The 24395-nt window shown below is 46.4% G+C and overlaps 1 protein-coding gene across 1 annotated transcript in view; it reads right to left on the reverse strand.

Moving 5' to 3' along the window:
* Positions 1-492: 492 nt before the first annotated feature.
* The window catches only part of TG (thyroglobulin), a 177346-nt gene continuing 153443 nt past the window's right edge, over positions 493-24395 (reverse strand). The window contains exons 44-48 of the mRNA XM_081014526.1: positions 22590-22771; positions 15661-15768; positions 4758-4898; positions 3152-3345; positions 493-849 (exon numbers count right to left, since the gene is read on the reverse strand). Of these exons, the coding sequence (XP_080870652.1) occupies positions 749-849; positions 3152-3345; positions 4758-4898; positions 15661-15768; positions 22590-22771 (726 nt within the window). The 3' untranslated portion in view covers positions 493-748. The remainder of the gene's footprint in view (positions 850-3151; positions 3346-4757; positions 4899-15660; positions 15769-22589; positions 22772-24395) is intronic.

Consider the following 24395-nt stretch of genomic DNA (forward strand, 5'->3'; position numbering starts at 1 on the left):
GTGACTATGGGGTTGCAGTGCTCATCTCGCTTTCAGGCCGAGGGAGCTGGCATTTGTCCACAGACAGCTTTCCGGGTCATGTGGCCAGCAGGACTAAACTGCTTCTGACTCAACAGGACACCGTGACGGAAGCCAGAGCGCACAGAAACGCTGTTTACCTTCCCGCCACAGTGGTACCTATTTATCTACTTGCACTGGCATGCTTTCGAACTGCTAGGTTGGCAGAAGCTGAGGCAGAGCAATGGGAGCTCACCCTAGTGTGGGGATTTGAACCGTCGACCTTCTGATGGCAAGCCCAAGAGGCTCAGTGGTTTAGACCACAGTGCCACCTGCATCAATAGTGCATTGCAGAGGGCTGGGCTGGAAGATCCTTGTCGTCCCTTCCAGCTCCATGATTCTATGCTTCTATGATTAACCAGATCACCTGACACCTCATGTCACATGTTGAGTTTGTGTGTATGCCACTTTGAGAACGGTAAGAAGCCAACTCTCTTTAAAAGGTTTTTGAAGCTTTATTGAGTGCTACAATTTCAATTTGATGTACCGATACCCAGCACATGTGATTCATTGGATGGAGCAGTGTCTGTATGCTTTGGGGGCCTGCCCATCTTGTGTCGACGGCAACCATACTTGAAATTTCAGTAATCTATTGCAGACACGCTTTTGTGATTTAGCGAGATGACCCCTCGCAGATCTGTAGTGATTTGATTTCATCCAGCCGATCCAAAATCAATAGAAGTGTTTGGTTCTATTTCTTGTAGGCCACCTTGTCTCCAAGTGGTTTCTTCTGGGTGGTTTTGGAAAGAAATTCACTGCTAGGCTTGCTTGTGCTGGGCGGCTCTCGTCTGCCTGAAACCACAACACAAACAAGATGCATCACTCTGTGAAAAACTCATGCAAATCATTATTTCTCATTGAATCCAATGTGGTTCACTAATTATTGTGTCACATTAGTCTGCTGGGCAGCTGTCTGGGAACAATGCAGCGAGCTAATAATTATTGAAAAGACTGCCAGCAGATTCCACGGTAGAACTATAAATCATTTATTTAATGCTAATTCAATTATCCACAAGTTTTCTGGCAGCAAAGGCCAAGCAAAACATTCCAGTGCAACAATACCACACGGACAAAGCACATCGATTTAGGGTTTCAGAAGTGTTGCATCAAAATAGACCAGAAAAATACAGTGCCTGGAAGAATATTTGGGGTTCCAAAGATTGTAAATTCTTTTTCTGAAGCACTGTTAACTTTCTGAACTTAAAAAACAAACAAATGAGCATTATTTATAAGTGGGATCTGCCACAAAATGTTGCAGTGGAGAATGTACCTGACTCCAGCTATCCCGTTTCACTCCATTTCCCCTCTTCTGTGGTTTTCTGAGTAATCAGTGCCCATTTTTGTGTGGCTCAGTCCTCCTTGGGCTATTTTGGCTCCTGCCCTTAGTATTTTCTTTTTCTGCTTTTGCAAAGTATTCTTCTATGGTGAGAAAGCCACTTCCGAATTCAGGAGGCGGTGGTGTTGCGGGCTTCACACCCTCTCCACGTGTGCAGGGGCTGATCTGAGATCAGCCTCCACGCCGATTGAGAGAATACCCCGGTCGCGTCATCCCCTAGCCAGCCAATCACCTGGTCGGGGGGGCGTGGTTTGCCCTATATTACACTGAGGCGGCCGGGGATCTCCCTCTTTTCGTCGCCTCTGCTTCACCGGTTTCCCACCCTGCCGCCCTTCAAGGTTTCCCTTCTTACCTTGCTATGGACCTTGGTTGGTCGCTGTTGTGGGGCCTGGTAGGAATTTTTTCCACTTGGCAAATTGGCACCAGCCACTTGGTTTTTTGCCTGCCTCGTAGCAAATCGTCACAACTTCCTTGGCATTGGCGGTTAGGCATTGATATTGGTATGTAGATGAGGGGGAGAGGAAGTGCCATCACCTCCCCCACAGGTCGAAGGGTAGTCCAGTAAAGGATTCCGGGGTGTGTGGCCCTGTCTGAAGCCTATGGAGGTGTGGGCCTAAGGCACGCTCCCAAGCGGTGACCCGGGGGGACTTCCTAGTTGATGTGCATCAGCAGGACTCCCCCGATTGGTGTTAACCCTTCCCGGACTTCAAGCAATCAGGCTGAAATCAAATAGTCAATAGGACCAATGCCTAAGCCAATACCACTCTTACCTGTAACCAATAAAGTTGTGGCCATTTTTTGCCCATTAACCTAATTAACGGTGTCTTGTGTCTTTATTTCCATTGGGGGGAGGCGGGAACTTGCCACGCAAACCATAGAAAAGGACCTGTCTCCTGTTGCTACCACAGACCTCAACAGGAAATGTCAAGAAGAGCAGCGTAGAACTTTGAACAATTTGCAATTCATCTTCAAGGTCATTGTCATGCATGTGTTCTTGTTCTTTTTAACGCTTTAGACACTTTGGGCCTTTAAGCTTAAATATCACAATTGTTGGGGAGAATCAGGCCATTCATATTCCACTGTGTGTATGAGCTGAAGTTTTCTTAAGTATAATTTACATTTCAGCACAGTGGTTTGTCATATTCTGAAAGCATGGACTCCACCCCCCTCTTCCAAGGATCATGTGAACGAACTTGAATTGGGCTGCGAATTGAACTAGTTCGCTTTGTAACAGGATGAACTTGAACCAGAATTAGTGGGATGTGTTGGAAATGAACTTTCATATACAGAGGAACCTCAGTTGTCGAACGTAGTCTGTTCTGGAAGACCGTTTGACTTCCGAAATGTTCGACAACCGGGGCTTAATGGGTGGTTAGCAATTTCAACGGAGAAAATTGAGAAATGTGCCTCAGAAGCCATTCGACTTCTGAGGCATGCTCGAAAATGGAAGCAATTGCTTCCAAGTTTTCGGCGTCTGAAAACCAAAACGTTTGGCTTCCGAGACGCTCAAAAACTAAGGTTCCACTGTACTAAAAGTCAGGGTTTTTTCCCCCCAGCCAAAACTCTCTGAAACTCAGTTCCGGCACCTCTCAGGTGGGTGCCATTGCCATTATAAGAGAACAAGGGAGGCGTTCATGGTGAGTTCAGGCACCCCTTTTTGCTAGGAAAAGCAGCACTGCTAAAAGTAGAGTTGATGCAAGCTTTCTGAACATCACTGCCCAAAGAGAGAAAAAGGTGTGTGTTCCACTGTGCACTTACAGCTCAAGGTACTTTTGAGGGTTTTGATGTAATCGGACCAGAATGAACATTCGGCCTTCTTCAGCCCTTTGTGGTTCTCAAAGGAAGCGGTAAATTCCTTATAGTTGTCACCATCAGCATCAGCTCGAAACATAGGCCAAGAGGATGCAACCCCAGTCATTTTTCTGGAGAACTTATAAGGGCCATTTGGGTTTCTGAAGAAAGAAAGAGGAACAGCTGTTATTCAACCAGCCGGCATCATGAAGAGTTTGTGCAACAGCCTTTAACACACGAGAGTATAGGCATGTATCTATAATCTCATGACCATTATTTACAAATAATAATAATAATAAAAATATTTTTTTTTATTTATACCCCACCCTCCCCGGCCAGAGCTGGGCTCAGGGCAGCTAACACCAGTAAAATTACAGTAAAAACATAATGGGGGGGGGGGGGGAAACCAATTTAAAACACAGGTTAAAATGCAATTTAAAATGCAGCCTCATTTTAAAAGTAGGTAGCCCACACAAGAGGGGACCTGCAACAAAATGTTGCAGTGCAGTGATGGACTTTGTTCTGCCCCAGCAAAGGAATTATGTTGTTCTGCTAAAGTTGTGCCTTACATGAATTCTCTCCCTGCAACAAAGCCTTCAGGTGAGTCGTCATTATCATCGTTTTCTCAGGTGGGGAGCAGTGGTTGAAAGTGGAAGACAGAAGATCAACCACGGCTGAGATGGTTCATTCCAACAAGACCAAAACAAGAATAAAACCCCTCATCCGAACAACATTGTTCTTGGGAGAATCATCTCTTCTTTGGCTAGTTCTTGGCAACAGTTTCAAGGGTGCAGGGAAGTTGAGTTTTATTTTGAGGACTCTGTGTAATCTGCCTCATCTTTCAACAGTTCCTCTTCGCTAGTACTCACTGGAAATTGTCAGGGTTCACCAGCAGCTCAGGTTTAAGAAAAGCCATCCTTTTGCAAATGAGCTGAGCTGTCTTGCAAAGCTTCAAGAGGAACTGTGAGACGGCTTGCACAGCGGAGGGTTTTGATGTACCCAGCTCAGCTTGCTGTTTACTGACAACAATACTACACAAGAAAACTTCCAGGAAAGCAAAACTGACAGAACAAAAGCTAGGATTGGGAAATCAGCTTTTGAACTGAGAAGCAGGTTTTGACTGACTGTAAAGTTTTTGCTCTTTTAATAACCATGATCTACTGATCTTGCTATATACCGGTGGGTGTCTTAAAAATACTTCTTGCTGAATTGCTGATTGGAGGCTTCTGTAGTGGCTTCCCTGCGTTTAAAGAGCAGCTTATTGGATGCCACTGATATACTGTCTGACGGTAACACAAAAAACCCTGCACAAACACTATGCAATAGAATGAAAGATCAATATCCCCCCTCTCTTTTTCCCCAACCGCATAATGGAAATGACGACAGTGTCTCATCCTGGATGTAAAAAACAATGAAAAAGACATATAGTGCAGAGACTATACGTACTTTTCTTTCTTCGTTACACAAGGACATCTTTAACAAAAGCTAATTAAAAGAAGAAATGAGGTTCAGAAGCTTTGTTAGGGATGGAAAAACTGACCGCGCAGCCACTTCCAAGTAACTCAATACACACCCAGATCTTATGAAGTTGGCTAGGAACTGCATGACCGTTAAGGAGAGGGTCTTCGCTTCTGGAGTATACTGGTTTTCATACTGGGGGTGGAAAGGCAGCCCAAAGGCATACTGGACATCAGGCAGTAACTCCAGGCTTGAGCTTGAAAGAAAAATAAGGGAAGAGACTGGATGAAAAACAACAGCAGTAGTCTTATCGGATGGAGAAAGTGAGAAAACAGTTCCATGGTTAGAAGCGGCAGCTAGCCTACTCCCTAAAATATCACTGGTTTGCTCATTTCTATATATAGGGTACCTACATTCTGCATGGACTGGTTGCATGGCAACAGGGGCAAATGGCTTTAGATACCTATTAGGTCCATAAACTACCATACAGCATATATTCAACACAAAAAACCGTGACAATTCGTTATTGACAAAGGACAGCTTAGGGCAGTAGCTTAGGGCCTCATCAAACCTAAATCCGGCCCTGGATATTAGGAAGCATCGCTGTCTCCAGATGTGGAGGCAGAGCAGAGCCATCCTGGCTAGAAGCCACAGACAGCCTTTTCCTCTGTGAATTTGTCACCTCTTTTAAAGTCATCCAACTTTCTGGCCACCACTGCCTTCTGTGGGGTGGGGGGAAGTTCCATAGTTCAACTATGTGCTGTGTGAAGGACTTGATCTGTCCTGAAGTTTCCAGACTGCTGCTTTGGAGTGGGAACATAACTTCAGCATCTCATCATAGCTTTCTCTGGTTCACTCTGGACCACAGAGGCAGCTGGCTGAAGTGGACTGTGGCGCTGCGACTGGACTCCCTTTTCCCTGAAGGGTGGCATGTGTGCATGCAGGGTCTCCTGGTTTCTCCACAGCGAAGCATCCTGGCGCCGGCCCCTCTCGGAGACCTTCACTTGAGGCAACCCTTCCAGGAGCTGCAGGGACCCTGATTCCCAACCAGGAGCCCCCTGCTCGTGGCCCCATCCACCTCCAGTGCCCAGCAAGGGAAGGGCCAGTTTGGAGGCGAGGTCCCCTCAAGGAGTTGTTCCGCCTGCCCTGATGGAAGTGAGGGGTGTCTGCCCAGCCAGGCTCTAGCCCTGCGTCTCCCCCGCCAAAAAAACACCCAAGAAGCATTTGCTTCTTGTTCTGCCTTCCTTTTGCTGCTGCAGAGCTGGACCATAAAGAAGGCTGATTGCCAAAGAATTGATGCTTTTGGATTATGGTGCTGGAGGAGACTCTTGAGAGTCCCATGGACTGCAAGAAGATCAAACCTATCCATTCTGAAGGAAATCAGCCCTGAGTGCTCACTGGAAGGACAGATCCTGAAGCTGAGGCTCCAATACTTTGGCCACCTCATGAGAAGAGATGACCCTCTGGAAAAGACCCTGATGTTGGGAAAGATGGAGGGCACAAGGAGAAGGGGATGACAGAGGACGAGATGGTTAGACAGTGTTGTCGAAGCTACAAACATGAGTTTGACCAAACTGCGGGAGGCAGTGGAAGACAGGAGTGCCTGGTGTGCTCTGGTCCATGGGGTCACGAAGAGTCGGACACGACTCAACAACTAAACAACAACAACAACAACCATAACTGGAGCTGTTTGGGAGGCTGCATTGGGTTGCCATATGTCCTGGTTTTCCCTGGCGTTTTACTGCTTAATGGACATTCCCGCCCTCCGGATGCAATTTCCGAGGACTGAATCCCGAATGTGTCCAGGAAAACCAGATATATGGCAGCCCTAATAAATTCACACATTCACACATACACACCACAATTTTGGGCCTTTCTGTCCTTAGCCCCACCCCAAAAGCACCAATAACAACGTTGCATCTGGAAAGCAAATTATTTACCAGCAGCTGAAGAGATCTGAAACCAGATTAAAGCATATTTTCCCAACTCTGAATGTTTAGACAGGGATTAAGCTGGATCGGAGCTCACTCATTCTGCTTGAACAATAATAGGCTTGCTTAACCCCATGCATATTGCAGTTATGTTGGCCACAAATAGTGCTTCTATAGGAGCAGGGATATAGAAGGGGGGCCCCCACTGACAATGAGACGGTTTTGTTTGTCCACAGTACAAGTCTGTTCAGAGAAGTAACCGCAGCAATGATGTCAAAAGAACTGATTTGCCGGGTCACATCAAGAGCTCAGGGAAGAGATACAATAAGAGGAACAAGAAGCTGAGGTTGATTCCTTGCTGCTCATCTCTGGATTGAGTTTTCAGGGGTACACTGACTGAACATGGAGGCTTTATTAGGTTTCATCAATTAAAAAAACAAGGATATCCTTTCCTGTACTGGATACATCTGTACTGGAATCATTTCCTAAGATGTTTTATTGCTTGTGTGTTTGCTGCCCAGGGCTCCTTTGGGAGGAAGCAAGGAAGCAATTTTAAATAATTGTAAGAGAAGAAAAAGTTTGTTTTTACTGTAAAAAACAAAAACCCAACAACCTCAAAGTGGTTGCAAAAAAAAGATAAACCAATAAAATCATTGGAAAGAAAAATTAATGGCAATGATTTAAAACTTTCAAAAGGTTGAAATAACACTAGACTAAAAAACGTCTTAAAACTCATGTCAACTTTCTGAACATCTGGGTAGGTAAGAATGTGTTTAGCAGCTGACGAAAAGAGTACGGTGAAGTTGCCTGCCTGATTATCAATTGGCAGGGAGTTCCAAAGTGTAGGTGCTGCCACACTAAAAGACCCGGTTCTTAAAATGCAGAAAACACATTATGTGGCCAGTTTTTCTCCTTCCCTTAGTGAGCATGAATATTATGGCATTGCCTCAACCTGTGGATTTTCCCCTGGGTATCAGTGGCTGGCATTCCCAGTGAATAATCATAATAACCTCTTAACCAAAGCACTTTTCTCTCCATTCTGCAGAATCTTTCCAAACCTCATTGTCTCTTTAACACTGCATGATTTCACCTCTTAAGGTATTTGCCTTCTGCATTTTAGCTGCTCTTGTGAATAGTTTTGGTTTCAGCTGTTCAGAAAGAAGTCAAATGAACCAGAGAAAGCGATGATGAGATGCTGAAGTTATGTTCCCACTCCAACCAGCAGTCTGGAAACTTTGTTTTGCAACCATGTAAAGTCATCTTGCTTTCCTTTCCTTTTTTTTTTTTTTAGCAAAAGGAAACCATAATTCTGTTATGATTGGGGGGCGGGCAGTTAGGAATATATTTGAGATTAAATTAGAGCAGGGGTAGCCAACTTGCCATCATTCACAAATAGCTGTCATGAATGGCTTGTGCCTTGTGCTCACTTTAGAATCTGAGCCAATATGGAACTAATGAATTGCAAACATGCCCAGAGACAGGCAAGCTCTCTGAAGCTCACCTTGGATTAACTCGAATTCTTTAAAAGAAAATGGGGAGAACATGGGTAACATTTCATAGAATCATAAAACTGTAGAGTTGAAAGAGGCATCTTGTTATGTACTGAGTTGAATAGGATCCAAAATGCAGCAGTCTGATTGGTCCTAGAACAATAGGATTCAGAATGCAGCAGCCCGATTGATCCTAGAACAATAGGCTCCAGAATGCAGCAGTCTGATTGGTCCACAGGAGCCACCCAATTCAGCTCCAGGTGGAAGTGAATCTGCAACCTGATTGGCTTACAGGAGAATCCTGGAATTAGCCAATCACGTGGGGCCTATTGTGTAAATAATGTATATAAAGCAGACATTCTGGGGGAACTTCCATTCCTCCTCACCACTATGAGCTGAATAAAGAGAATGAAATCCACTCTCAACTCTGAGTATATTTCACATCTAGTCCAACCCCCTGCAATGCAGGAATCACAACTAAGGAATCCCTGAGAGATGATAATCGAACCCATGCTTAAAAACCTAAATGAAGAAGAGTTCATCACCTTCTTACTGTCAACAGGTTCTTCCTAATGCTTAGATGGAGTAGCAGAAAACAAGCTTGCTCCACCTTCCATGAGACAGCCCTTGAGATATTTGTGTTGAATGGTTTATTTAAATATTAAGGTTTATTATTGTTTCACAGGATGTGTATCTCTTTAAAGGCCAGAGTAAAGATCATGACCTAGTTTTACAGCTGTGAAGCAGTATAGCAGGTGCTGTTGTGTTAATTTAAGCTGTGTCAGCAATTGGGTATAGTATATAAAGAGCAGCATGTACCTCACTCGGTACCCTGGTGAATGGATGGGTCATACTTATAGATTTAATGTAAGAGGCATTTTTGTTTTTGTAATTAAAGCCAAGCAAAAGATACTTTTGCATTTCTTCATTGTTTCCTGAATGTGTGGTCTCCCCGGCACGCTTTCTGCAGCGCAATTAATCCGCTAAATATGCAACAATTTGAAGATGGCTATAGTATCTCCCCTCAGTCTCCTCTTTTCCAGGCGAAACACACCCAGCTCCTTCAACTGTTCCTCATAAGGCTTGGCTCATCTTGGTTGCCCTACACTTCACTTGTTCCAGCTTACTGATCTCCTCCTTCAATTGTGGTGCCCAGAACTGGACACAGCAATGTTCAGCAATAGTTTTTCCTCTAAGTGCATCAGCTTTGCCTTCAACAGTTTCAGCAACTATGCCTCCATATTGAATAATGGCAAATCTTTCCCCGTTTCAATTCCCCATCAGTGGACTTCCTTCCCAAGGGAAGCAGACTTGGTGCCATTGCTGTCTCTTTCTAGACACCAAGCGAAAACATTCTCACGGGTTTTAATTGGGAGGGTAGCTGGATATGCCAGTGGCCTTTTTTGTGCTCATCAGTTCCTCTCCAAGAAGAAAGAGATACCCACAGGCAGTATGGATCTTTGCAAAGACATTTGGAAGAGCCTTTGATCTCAGCCGCACATCTTTAAATGACAGAGATTATGGTGTCTAGCCATCCGTGTTGTTATCAATGAGCAGTAAACAGAACAGCATATAAGGGGGACACCAAAACCATTTATATATGTGGATGGAATTCAGTTGTTTTCTTCATTTGTCCTGCCTCTCCCCCCCCTTCCTCCCCCCCCCACCTTTGGCCAAGTTTCCTGATAATACATATTAAGTAAATTACAAGGAGAAAGCAATAAATCCCCTCTGCTTCCTGAGCTGTGTTGCTGTGGATTTGGCAGCACGGTGACCAAAGAACATCGAGGGCTAACAAGATGCTCAAGGCAAACACTGGATCAGCGGCTTATTCGGATATGTTTGGACACCAGACAACTTTTGATCCTGCTTTTGATAGGGAGGCAGATGGTGACTCCCTCCTTGCCAACGCTGCACAGATCTGATCCCTCACGCAATTACAATGGACGATAACAGGAACTGAGCAGGAAGAGCAGATCATCTCTCACGCACTGCGGACTTTGAAGGGAATCTTTACAGAGACTTTTCTTGGATGCCATAGCACATGGGTAGGGAAACTAAGGCCCGGGGGCCAGATCCGGCCCAATTGCCTTCTAAATCCTGCCCGTGGATGGTCCGGGAATCAGGCTGTTTTTACATGAGTAGAATTTGTTCTTTTATTTAAAATGAATCTCTGCGTTGTTTGTGGGGCCTGCCTGGTGTTTTACATGAGTAGAATGCGTGCTTTTATTTAAAATGCATCTCTGGATTATTTGTGGGGCATAGGAATTCGTTCATTTTCCCCCAAAAAATATAATCCGGCCCACCACAAGGTCTGAGAGACAGTGGCCCCTGCTGAACAAGTTTGTTGACCCCTATAGCAAGTCCTGGTGAGCTATTTTTCTAGAAAAAGAGGTGTTGAAACTCCCCATGGACACCTCCCTTGTTCTCTTAGAATGACCGCTCCCCACATCAAATGGGAGGCGCCTTTCGCATGGTTGCGCACAGCCCCCCCGGATCCCAGTGCGGCTCCCGGTAGTTCGGGCTGGCTTCACCCTCCCCAGGCTGGATACCTGGAGGTCTCTGCCCACCTCAGCCAATCGCCCAATCCCGCCTGGGGAGGCGTTGCCAGGGGATTGGCCAGGTAGGGGGAGGGACCGCCCTGCCCACACAACAGAAGGTGAATCTTACCTGCGAAGCCTCAGTTGGCTCCAGAGCTTCTCCCACCCTGCCCTCCCTCCGTTAAGTCTTCTTTTGCAGGTTAACCTCTTCTCCACAGGTACGCGGGCACTGCTACGTCATGGTCGCTGTTGAAGGGCCAGAAAGGAATTCTCCTGCATTGGCAGGTTTGCCTTACCCGTAGCAAAACATCACACCTTTGGCGGTTTCAGGCCTTGGGCAGAATCCTTTTGTCTATCTTCTTAAACGGGGGGTGGGGGTGGCGTGAAGCGGTGACCCTTGCGGCGGTGATTCCAGGGTTCCCCGTTAAATGGGTCTTGAGGGGAGGCATTGGCCGTACGCCGAGAGGTTGTCATTGCTCTCCCCTGCGACGGCGGCGAAACGGGGGGTGGGCTCTCTGCTTGAACATATGTTGTCCCGAGCCAGCCCAATCCCCACACATTCTGGGGTCTCCCAGATCCCCGGCTGGGGACTGGGAAGGATAAATGCCCAATGCCTGAGCCAAGAAGAGTTTGGATTTGATATCCCACTTTATCACTACCCGAAGGAGTCTCAAAGCGGCTAACAATCTCCTTTCCCTTCCTCCCCGACAACAAACACTCTGTGAGGTGAGTGGGGCTGAGAGACTTCAGAGAAGTGTGACTAGCCCAAGGTCACCCAGCAGCTGCATGTGGAGGAGTGGAGATGTGAACCCGGTTCCCCAGATTACGAATCTACTGCACACTGGCCAAGGTCTCCCTACACCTGAAACTTAATAAAGTAAAGTTAAAGGGACCCCTGACCATTAGGTCCAGTTGCAGACGACTCTGGGGTTGCGGCGCTCATCTTGCTTTAGTGGCCGAGGGAGTCGGCATACAGCTTCCGGGTCATGTGGCCAGCATGACTAAGCCGCTTCTGGCGAACCAGAGCAGTGCACGGAAAAGCCGTTTACCTTCCTGCCGGAGCAGTACCTATTTATCTACTTGCACTTTGATGTGCTTTCGAACTGCTAGGTTGGCAGGAGCAGGGACCAAGCAATGGGAGCTCACCTTGTCATGGGGATTTGAACCGCTGATCTTCTGATCAGCAAGCCTTTGGCTCTGTGGTTTAACCCACAGCGCCACCTGCTTCCCGAAACTTAATAAAGTTGTGGCCAATTTTAATCCCATAGCACGTTGTCTTGAGTCATTATTCTGCTCGGGGGTCGCCTGGGGTTGGGGGGACTTTGCCTGTCCATGCAACAGAGGTGCCGGAGTCCCGGCTGGAAAAAAAGCCCTGATGGTGAAAGGGACCAAAAGTTCTGATGCAGTGTCAGGCAGCTTCCAATAACTGCAAAGCATAAAAACAGGAAGAGATGGCCAGGCCTGGAAGACGGTAGACTAATCCGCAGCTATGTTAAGAATGTGGATGTGGTCTGGAGGAGCTGCAGAAAACATTGCTGATCTTTGGAAGGGGCCAGAATGATGGCGCGAAGAAGAGGGATTGCTTCTGGCTTCTACTTCACTACTGTAGGGTTAGAGAACTAGAGCCGAGCCAAGTCTGCTTACCTAGTTTTGACCTTATTTTCCTGAGTGCCAAGACACCTCCTGATTTCAGGGCTGTATTGTCACTGAATGAACATATATTTAAACTGCTTCTAATGTCTCCCTTGTTACGCCCACCATGAGCTGAGCCTGTGCTTTTTCTTTCTGCTTTCTCTAGCCCTTTACTCACAGAAAGTGAGTGCAAGGCGGGGGCTGTGCTTTTAACTTCAGCCCCATCCTCACACTGGTAGCACTGGCTATGGCAGGAGTTCAGCTTTGCAGAAGGGATCTTCCTCTTTTCTTTGGAGCCTAGCATGTGATTTAGAACCTCAGTTCAGGTTCTAAATCACACAGCGAGCTTCCCAGCCACAACAGCAGATGATAATAATAATAATAATAATAATAATAATAATAATAATAATATTTGTACCCTGCCCATCTGGCTGGGTTTCTCTAGCCACTCTGGGCAGCTTCCAACAAAGATTAAAAATACATTAAAATGTCACACATTAAAAACTTCCCTGAACAGGGATGCCTTCAGATGTCTTCTAAATGTCAGGTAGTTGTTTATCTCTTTGACATCTGATAGGAGGGTGTTCCACAGGGCGGGTGCCACTACCGAGAAGGCCCTCTGCCTGGCTCCCTGTAGCTTTGCTTCTCACAAAGAGGGAACCGCCAGAAGGCCCTCGGCACCGGACCTCAGCGTGCGGGTAGCATGATGGGGGTGGAGATGCTCCTTCGGGTATACTGGGCCAAGGCCATTTAGGGCTTTAAAGGTCAACACCAACACTTTGAATTGTGCTTGGAATTGTGCTGGATCAGACCAGAGCGATCAAGTCTCTTCTCCTCCAAACGACTGCCCAAGAAAGGAATGCCTTCAAACAGGCTACTAAAATTATAAAGAGATGGGGACCTCATTGGGGAGACAAGGACCTGCCCTGGAAGAAGCACTTTTCTGGGCTGCCACACCAGGTGGCCCTCATCTACTGCATGGAGAGGTCAATATGGAAGAAGATGTTCCAGGAGATATTTGGGGCCCAAGCCATTTAGGCTTCAAACAATCGAGTAAGCACCTTCAATCCTACCTGGGAAACAACTGGAAACCCATGCAGCTGTTTTTAAGTGATGGGTAATATGTTCACAAGGACACAGCCTAGGATTTGCCGATCAGAAGGTCGGCGGTTTGAATCCCCGTGACAGGGTGAGCTCCCGTTGCTTGGTCCCTGCTCCTGCCAACCTAGCAGTTCGAAAGCATGCCAGTGCAAGTAGATAAATAGGTACCACTCCGGCAGGAAGGTAAACAGCGTTTCTGTGCGCTGCTCTGGTTCGCCAGAAGTGGCTTAGTCATGCTGGCCATATGACCCAGAAGCTCTACGCCGGCTCCCTCAGCCAGTAAAGTGAGATGAGCTCCACAACCCCACGACTGGACCTAATGGTCAGGGGTCCCTTTACCTTTACCTTTAATATGTTCACAGTCTGCTGCCCCACCAGCATTCTTCCTGGAGAACCTGGAAAAAGCAGATGATGGGGAAGACCTCTGCCTGCTCCGAGGTCTTGGCAAAGTCACTGCCAATCACACGAGACAACTCTAAACTAGGTGAGCCAAGTGTCTGATTCAGTATAAGGCGGCCTCCTATAATTGTGCAAAAGCAGCAGAGGAGGAATGGGCAGGGTGTGTGTGTGTGTGTGTGTGTTAAAAAAGAAAAAAGTTTTAAACACAGGAAGCAATAGAAAGAGAAAGTAGAGAGGCCTCCTTTTCGTCCAGTTATTTTAGCCGAGTGACTCCACATTCAAACCACAATGCAAAGGAACGGAAGCTGAGCACACCTGGTTCCTTCTTGCACCCCCAGCCTGGGGGCACATTGCCAACGAGATGCAAATATATAACACAGCCCGAAACACCAAAAGACTCAGAGAAAAGGAATAGAAAAGGACTGGAACGCAGAACTGATGGTTGCTGTTGTTTGTAATCAGTTAATTACCAGCTTGCAGGACTTGAAGATACGGCCCAAATCAACATCTCATCCTTCTTATCTAGACCATTGTGAAAGTGACAGGGCAGGGATGGGGAACCTTAGGTCTGGGGATGGCAAATGTGGTCCTCCAGACCTCTCAAGTCACATCCTTTTCCCAGTCATTTTGCTTATCAGTTTTGATTGTTTTGAGCATTTTTGCCAGGTTGGAATGTGCCCCTGGACTCATGCAGGCAAGCAAATTGAAATATCAGAGAGGAGACCCTAGCTTACTTTATGGTTGGGTGGTCATCTGTCATGGATGCTTTAGTTGAGATTCCTGCATATTGCATACCCTCCAACATTTCTCCGATGAAAGTAGGGATGTCCAGTTCCATAATGATAATTTTACTATTTATACCCCACATAGCTTACTGGGTTTCCCCAGCCACTCTGAGTGGCTTCCACCATATAAAAATAATAAAAATAAAACATTAAACTTTTTTTCTAAAAAAACAACCCTTCCCTATACAGGATTGCCTTCAGACAGCTTGAGGGTCAGATAACTCCATACCCTCCAACATTTCTCCAATGAAAATAGGGATGTCCTAAGGAAAAGCGGGAGATTCAGGGATGAAATAAGAAACCGAGACGGCTTCTCTAAATCAGGGACATCTCTGAAAAATAAGGACACTTGGCACTGCAGGGGGTTAGACTAGATGACCCTTGGGGTAGTAGTAGTAGTAGTAATAATAATAATAATAATAATAATAATAATAATAATAATAATTTATTATTTATACCCCCCCCCCATCTGGCTGGGTTTCCCCGGCCATTCTGGGCAGCCCTCAAAAGAATATTAGAAACACAATAAAACATCAAACATTAAAAACTTCCCTAAACAGGGCTGCCTTCAGATGTCTTCTAAAAGTCAGGTAGTTGTTTATTTCCTTGACATCTGATGGGAGGGCGTTCTACAGGGCGGATGCCACTACCGAGAAGGCCCTCTGCCTGGTTCCCTGTAACCTCACTTCTTGCAGAGAGGGAACTGCCAGAAGGCCCTTGGCGCTGGACCTCAGTGTCCGGGCAGAACGATGGGGGTGGAGACGCTCCTTCAGGTATACTGGACCGAGGCCATTTAGGGCTTTAAAGGTCAGCCCTAACACTCTGAATTGTGCTCGGAAACGTACTGGGAGCCAATGTAGGTCTTTCAGGACTGGTGTTATATGGTTTCAATGGCCACTCCAACCTTCCAACTCTATGATTCTATAATTCTATTAAAGGCGTGTGTTGAGAGAGAGAACAGTTTTGAATGTGAATTTTTTTAAAAGAAAAATGAAGATTAAATGAGAAATGGAAAGGAATGGATTTATGGGAGTTTTAATGGATCATCATCGTCAACAGCAGCAATGATCACGGACTGAAAATAAGAATGAACTGTGCATCCCTAGATCCATGAAAACAGAACTCTGTCCATGCTCTTACCTGCTCAGGGAGGAGGTGTCTGGAACGTGGTACATGAAGACTTGCCCTCTGCCATTGCCAGCCCAGTGACGAGCCATGTCTATTGTGGGGCAAATGATGAACTGGTCCCTGAGAAACGGCAAAAGAAAACGATGCTATGGTCAAGAAACAATGGCCAAATGATAACAAGTTGCAACGAAGGTGCCTCAAATATGAAAAGGAAGGAGATATGTACAGAGAGACCTCATAACAGCGGACCAAGTGAACAATACAAGGACTGAGCAGAGCTGCTGAAACTTGCAAACTTCCTTTTATCCCATTATTCAAAAACAACAAATAATTACACAAACAAACTTGCACAAATCTTATACAATCAAATAACCGCTCTTTTGTTTTGCTGAAACAAATCTGTTTATATAAAATGAGCGCCGCCAAAAAAGGAGGGAGGGGGAAACAATTAGGAAAAAGCTATTTTAAGTATCTTTGTCTTTGCTTTGGGACAGAGAGCCCAGCATGGGAGAAGGTTGTTTATTATTATTATTTTTCTTCAAATTTCCCCAGAGACACTCCCCTCCCCCCCAAAAAAAATACATGATGGAAACCTGCATTCCCATTCATACACCACAGGTGCACATCTGTAAAACACATCCTTAACGAAGTTAACAACCCGCAAGTTAGTATAAACCTTTGGAACTGGTCTTTGTTTCTTTTCTGGAGTATTTGCGAATGAAAACAAAGCTCCACTATTCTCCCGCAAAGGTGTGTCTGTGCTTTGTTCCACCTGCCGGTCTTAAATTGTGAGCCGCTTTCCCCCCCATAAGGGCAATACGCCATGCTCTCTTGCACCAAGAATCCAGCTGCTTTCAGGGAAGCTCACCTGGGACTGCACAGCAAGAAGATTCATAATGGAGGGCCAGACTCCCTGGGCTTTAATTTTACCCACCACTAATGATCTTCCCTTGCAATCTTCCAGTTACAGTTGAATGCTTGTTTTTGTTTTAGGGTCTACTCATTGCTCACATGGAAACCGCCAGGACTCAAAGGACTCATATTCTCTGCTCTTTTTAAAATGGAAAATCCTGGCATCTATTCATCTATCCATCATCTATCTATCCATCCTTCACCAATCTATCTATACCTATAGCTATCTATCTATCCACCTACCTACCCATCCATCCATCTACCTACCCACCCACCCACTTATCTTCCTATCATCTATCTATCTATCTATCCATCCATCCATCTATCTATCTATCTATCCATCTACCCATCCATCCATCCCTCATCTATCTATCCTTCAAACTCTATCTATATCTATATCTATATCTATATCTATATCTATATCTATATCTATATCTATATCTATATCTATATCTATATCTATATCTATATCTATATCTATATCTATATCTATATCTATCATCCATCCATCCATCCATCCATCCACCTACCTATCTTCCTATCATCTATCTATCATCTATCCATCCATCATCTATCTATCCACCCACCCACCCACCCACCCATCCATCATCTATCCATCCATCATCTATCTATCTATCCACCCACACACACACCCATCCACCCATCATCTATCCATCCTTCACCAATCTATCTATATCTATATCTATCATCTATCCATCTACATATCTATCTTTCCATCCACCTATCCATCCACCTATCCATCCATCCATCCTTCACCAATATATCTATATCTATATCTATATCTATATCTATATCTATATCTATATCTATATCTATATCTATATCTATATCTATATCTATATCTATATCTATATCTATATCATCTATATCTATATCTATATCTATATCTATATCTATATCTATATCTATATCTATATCTATATCTATATCCATATCCATATCCATATCCATATCCATATCCATATCCATCTACCCATCCATTCATCCATCCATCCATCCATCCGACCTTGCCACTCATTCAGCTCTTCAGAACAAGACCTATTTGTGCTTCCCTTGCTGAACAATGTCCACAGAGGTCATCTGTCTCTGCAAACCCCACTTCTGGCAGGGAGTTGCATATTTGTCCTCCCTACACATGACATCATGCATGATGGTGGGAGGTGGAAGAGACTTAGCCAAATGGGGAGACCTATTTAGCCCTGTGGGTTCCCCATCCCTCCTCTACAGCAACCTTCCTCCCCTTTGGGTCCTAGGTGGACTATGACTCCCATCATCCCTGACCAAGGTGGATGGGGCTGGTGCGAGCGACATTTGGGGACCAAAGGTTGGGGAAGGCTGCTTCATGGTATGGTTCTTCCTTTGCCTTCCTTTGTAAAGCTGGGAGGGAGAGCTTTGCTATACAAACACAAGATATGTGTTCTTTCCTACACGTTCCTGAGAAATAATCTGAGGCTTCCAAAATGCTCATTTAACAAAGACTGCAAAACCACAGGGTTGACTAACTACCTCATGATGTTCAGCAACGACAGGAAGCCATTCCGGTTTTTAACAAGTGATGCTCTTGTTCCTGGGAGCCAGATGTTTTGAGCTACAACCCCCACTGGCCATGCTGCCGGGGACTGATGGCAGTTTTATTCTAAAATATCTGGAGGGCAACAGATTGCAAAAGGTTGGTGAAGACCATGATGAGCTAGGCAGATGAATGGCCTGCCATGGCAGAGAGCACAGCTTCCTGCGATTTGGGGGAAGGCCATAACTCATTTCTGGCATCCATAGGTGGGACTAAGAAAGAATCCTATCTGAAATCCTGGTAAGTTCAGACCATACTGAGCTAAATGAACAAATGGTCTAAATCAGTTTAAGGCTGCTTCCCTGACATCTGATAGTAAGAAGTCTCTTGCATCACCATTCAAAGCATTGATGGATTTACTGGGCCTAGGCCAGGGGTCAGCCAACTTTTTCAGCAGGGGGCCAGTCCACTGTCCCTCAGACCTTGGTGGGGGGCTGGACTATATTTTGAAAAATATATGTGAATGAATTCCTATGCCCCACAAATAACCCAGAGATGCATTTTAAATAAAAGCACACATTCTACTCATGTAAAAACATGCTGATTCCCGGACCGTCCACGGGCCAGAATTAGAAGGCGATTGGGCCGGATCCGGCCCCCGGGCCTTAGTTTGCCTACCCATGGCCTAGGCCAAGCCAGGAGCCAATGGCTCATGTAGTTGTTGAAACAATTGTCTCTTGCCTGGTGAGACTCAGCCATAATTGCTACCTCTAAAGTCCCATGGTCTGGTCTGAAGGCACAGGAGGCCATCACCTTGTTGCTAATAAGCAGGTATGGGTCTGGTCAGCACCTGGATAGGAGATCACCTTGGAACCACATGAACACTGCCTTCTATTCCAGGATGCAAGAAAGGTAGGATACAAATGTAAGAAAATACAGGAATAATTTTAAGGAGCAGGGGAGTAATGTCCCAGACATCCACAAAGCGTGTTCTCACTAATAGAGAGCACGTGTTGCGGTGGGGTCTAGCAGGCCACCCCACTGTTGCTGGGCTGATCTGTTTGGATGGCCACAGGCTATGATAGGGTGCGTGTGTTTCTGGGGAGATTTTGATGTTGCCAATTTGTGGGTTGGGCTAAAAGGTTTTAAATACTAGGCAGGCTCTTTTGAGCGTCCTCTTTTGCTGCGTGCATTGGATCACCCGCCCATCCTCCCTGAAATGGGGATTTTGCGCTTGACCTTGCTATGCCTGTCACGGGGTCGCCTGCTTTTGGGGCAGGGGCCTGGTAGGAATTTTGTCCATTTGGCTGATTGGCTGGAGCCATTTGGTTTTTGCCTACTGCGTAGCAAATTGTCACAACTTGTAAGGTTTGCAGCTAGGCATTGGTTAAAAAATTGGTTGGTGGAGGGGTAAATGCCTACCCCTCCAAATGCTGGTGCTGCAAGGGAATTCTGTTAAAGGAATCTGGGGGCTTGCCATGCTTTTGTTCAAGCCCCTGGCATTGGGCTTGGGCCGCGCAAGGCCTCTGGGAGCATTTGGGGAGAGGTGAAGGTCTGGTGCCCAGCTTCATTTATCCCCAATATTGTTTTCCCTGACTGGTTTTCGCTGGAATCCGGAAGTCAGTTCTGTCCCTGGGCGGAGGGACAGATAGTCAGAACCAATGCCTAAGCAACCACTCACACTTATGTATTTAAATAAAGTTGTGGCCAAAAAACCTTAAACAAAAATTACGTGTGATGTGTGAGTTATTGGGGTGGCTTGGGGACCTCAACACGCAACATTCCTCCCAGATTTCATCCGTCCTTAGCATGTCATTGTTGTTCACGTGCAGATGTTTTCTGCGGCAACCCAGACACCTCCAACAACTCTCAACCCATGTTTAAAACATTAGGAGGTTTACGATGTTGCCGATCTGCTTGTTGGAGAAGGGAGCCGCTAGCATGAAAAGCAGAACGACAAGTGTTCAGCTGCAAAAGAGTGAGGGACTTTGTAACATGTGCGGAAAAGGTTCTCTATCTCAGCGGCTTTTCTGATTTGTGGAAAAGTTGCACTGCAAAGGAAGGCTAGGAACTGACACGCTGGAGAGTGCGGGTGAGCTGGTTTCTTATTATTAAGGACCTATATGGGGAACTGGCCAAATTTAAACCTGTGGAAACCACACAGGAGCGGCTCAAGAAAATGAAAGAAACACTCATAAACCACAAGACACGGCATGCAGGGGCTACAGCTTAACCGCTCAGACCTCCTTCTTGCTGTTTATAACCTCATCTCATGTTTGCTAGAAGGATTGCAACCCACAATTCAAAACCGGACTATCTATCTAAGGACTTTTTTCTTTGTTAAAACCTCTTTCGTCTTCCATCCACACGCATAGAAACAAGTCAGGAACCCCATCTCTAGTTTGACCCCTCTATAAGGTAAAGGGACCCCTGACCCTTAGGTCCAGTCGCGAACGACTCTGGGGTTGCGGCACTCATCTCGCTTTACTGGCCGAGGGAGCCGGGGTACAGCTTCTGGGTCATGTGACCAGCATGACTAAGCCGCTTCTGGTGAACCAGAGCAGCACACGGAAATGCCATTTACCTTCCCACCAGAGCAGTACCTATTTATCGACTTGCACTTTGACGTGCTTTCGAACGGCTAGGTTGGCAGGAACTGGGATCGAGCAACGGGAGCTCACCCCGTTGCGGGGATTCGAACCGCCGACCTTCTGATCGGCAAGCTCTAGGCTCTGTGGTTTAGACCACAGCGCCACCTGCGTCCCTGACCCCTCTATAGTGAGTAGCAAAACAAACATGGCATTCCGACATCATCACACTGTGTGTTTTGCTGCCCGCCACTCAATTGTGGCAGTCAACAATGGGGAACAGGTGGGGCAGGGGAAACACACAAGCTACCAACCTTAAAATGAGCATGAGCCCTAATTTCCCACTTACTTGGTGGCACTCCCAACATCATTTACAATAATCCTAAACAAAAACAGTGAGTGAGCAAGAAAGACAGAGAAATGGGGAGCCTGTTGCCTTCCAGATGTTTTGGACTACAACTCCCATCAGCCACAGCCAGCACAGCTAGTGGTCATGGATAATGGGATTTGTAGTCCAATGTCATTCCTGACTGGGGTTGATGGAATGTCACAAGTTCCTCACCACTGGTTTACAGTCTATACTGGCCCTATAGTAAGCAAGCAGGCAGTTGATAGAAAACACTTTTGTTCTGTAAATGACCACTGGGAGTGGAGTGTAAGGATGGCGAACATCCAGATGTTGTTGGATTCCAACTCCCATCAGGCCCAGCCAGCATGGCCAATGCTCATGGATGATGGGAGTTGTAATCTAACAAGATCTGGAGGCCCACAGGTTCCCCATCCCTAGCTGAAAATGGGTTTTCTGTGAGTGCTTGTTTTCTCCTGAAGTAGTGGCTTGTAACTGCAGGGAAACCGAAAGGACTAGACTGGGAAGTCAGACCACCAGCATCACGTGGAAAGGAGCAGAAGTGAACAGAACGAGGCAGTATTGCTGCAGTGGCTGACTAGAAAGGCGCAAAATGTACACAGAAAAGCGAGGTTGCTACGCTATGGATGAACACGCCTTGCAGACTTGCCACGCCTGTTTAGCCCCCTTCAAGGCCAAGACCATAGTAGCTGGTGGTGCTGGTTTGCTGTGGTACCCCGTTGTGCACAGCACTGACGAGCTTGTGCCTGTGCCGTCACAACCTCCTCTTTGCCCTCATCCATCAGAGCAGTTTATCAGCCTTTTAAACTCAATTCAGACAAATCAAGGACACCGGTGGTCTCTTGACTACTTAAACTTCTAAGCGTCGAATTGCTCTACAGCAGCGGTTCTCAACCTGTGGGTCCCCAGATGCTGTTGGACTACAACTCCCATCATCCCTGAGCTCTGGCCTTGCTAGCTAGGGGTGATGGGAGTTGTAGTTCAACAACATCTGGGGACCCACAAGTTGAGAAAGGCTGCTCTACAGCGAGGGAAAAACCGCAGTGAAATGCCCTTTTGATATACATTTGCATGTGCTGCAAATGGGTATTAAGCTAATGAAATCCTAATAGCAAACTTGTTCTTCGAGTGTGGTTCATTATGTAGTCAAAACTGCCTCCCCACCACACAAAGGAGCTTTCAGTAGGTCCAAGGGGAACCTTAGCAGAAAAAACAACAACTTTAGATTGGGGGGGGAGGGGGAGCTTGGAACCTAAAGGGCTTTGAAGATTGAGCATGCTCAGTGGTCGTAGAACTCTGGCTAACTATTGAGAACATGGACAGAAACCAGAGAGGGTGTGTGGAATGGAGTGTATTGGAAAAGGGGCTGGCTGGCTGGCTGGCACTCTGAACAGGAATGCTCCACACTGCCATGTTTTTGTAGGTCTCCTTTGTAAAGAGTCATCGATTGTTGTGAGAAAACATTTTGTTGGTAAGGCTTTTCCTTCTCCACTGCCTTTAAAAACAGAAAACGGCATCCGACCACCGCAGAAGAGTTTCTCACCTTGTGGCGTTTTCCAAAGCCCTGGAGAACGAGGCGTACTCGGTGGAGGAGTGAGTCAGGGAATAAAACCAGGTGGCTGCGTCCAGAATGGCAGGATTGGCGTCTTCTCCGCCCAGGGAGTTTTGGAGTGCTTGATAAAAGGCCACCTTGCTGTTGACGCGGCCTTGGCTTACTTCGAATCGCTAGGCAAAAAGGAAAATGGGATTGAGAAGAACTTAGGAGCACAGCTTATACATTCAAAAAAACCCCAAACAGGCCGGCTGCTTCCTTCCTTCCTTCCTTCCTTCCTTCCTTCCTTCCTTCCTTCCTTCCTTCCTTCCTTCCCTGAAGTCTAATCGTGCAAGGAAGGTGGACAGAAACAGCTTAGTTTGCACATGTGTGAATCTCTCCGCTGATATTCAGTGTCTGCATGACTTTTCAGAGAATAAGCTGCTTGGTTTTGCTATTTCAGTCGAGAGAAAACCGCCCTCTTAAAATAAGCAGGTGGTATTCAGTGCTGGGATGCAGGTGCCTCTGTGGGTTAAACCACAGAGCCTAGGACTTGCCGATCAGAAGGTCGGTGGTTCAAATCCCCACAACGGGGTGAGCTCCCATTGCTCGGTCCCTGCTCCTGCTAACCTAGCAGTTCGAAAGCACGTCCAAGTGCAAGTAGATAAATAGGTACCGCTCCGGCAAGAAGATAAACGGCATTTCCGTGTGCTGCTCTGGTTCGCCAGAAGCGGCTTAGTCATGCTGGCCACATGACCCGGAAGCTGTACGCCGGCTCCTTCGGCTAACAAAGCGAGGTGAACGCCGCAACCCCAGAGTTGGCCATGACTGGACCTAATGGTCAGGGGTCCCTTTACCTATTCAATGCTAGCCTTGCTCTGAACAGATCCGTTGAAGTTAATTGACATGGCTAACTTGGGTTCGTTAATATCAATGGGTCTACTCTGAGTAGGGCATTGTGAAACACAACCCAATGGCTCAGATTCAACTAACCTGGCATGCTAGGGGAAGCTAGGGCAAGAGCAATGGGGCTTTCCACCCTTCTACGGCCCCCAGGGGGGCCTGTACCCCCCAAATATGTTCTGAAGGGTCAGGAGAACTTCCCAAACAGCACACAGGGGGAGGAGACAAGGGTTAGTTCCATCCAGCAAGCAGAAACGCTTGTGGAGCCAGAAGGGTCGGAAGACCGTGGCATTGAATTCCCCGCATTGTCTATAACTTGTCACCTACTGAGATATGTGCTCAGTTGAGGCTTAAGAAGAAACCACAATTTCCTGCTTATGTGGACAGGTCACACTGCTGACACAGGCAAATAAAAAGGTCGTTTTTAACAGCCAGTGGAAAGCACGCTGCTGTAAGCTCCTGCCGTAACTCAGAGGAAAGATCATTCCACAGGCTACGCACCACCACCGAGAAGGCCCTCTTCCAAAATGCCGTAAGATCCATCTCTGCAGATGGCACTGCCACTAACAGGGCCTTGTCCAAAGATCATAGTGAATGGGCAGGTCTGTACAGGAAGGCCAGAGGCAGTCTTTCAAGGTATCTGGTCCCAAGTTGTTTGGTAACAAAACCTTAAATAGGACCAATAATTAAATGACCTCTCTCCTCCATGGGGTAGGGTCAAAGAGGTTTGCACAGCACACAAGGAACACGCAAACAACCCAGCTGACCTGGAATCCTGCTTTCCTCTGTTTGTGGGACTTGGCATTCACAGAAGCCTTCACAGAAGATGAAAGTTTGGATTCTCAGAATAATGAATTCTCAGTACAGTGGTACCTCAGGTTAAGAACTTAATTCGTTCTGGGGGTCTGTTCTTAA

The sequence above is a fragment of the Podarcis pityusensis genome (assembly GCF_964106645.2).
Source record: "Podarcis pityusensis genome assembly, chromosome: 7".
In the NCBI taxonomy this organism is placed as follows: domain Eukaryota; kingdom Metazoa; phylum Chordata; class Lepidosauria; order Squamata; family Lacertidae; genus Podarcis; species Podarcis pityusensis.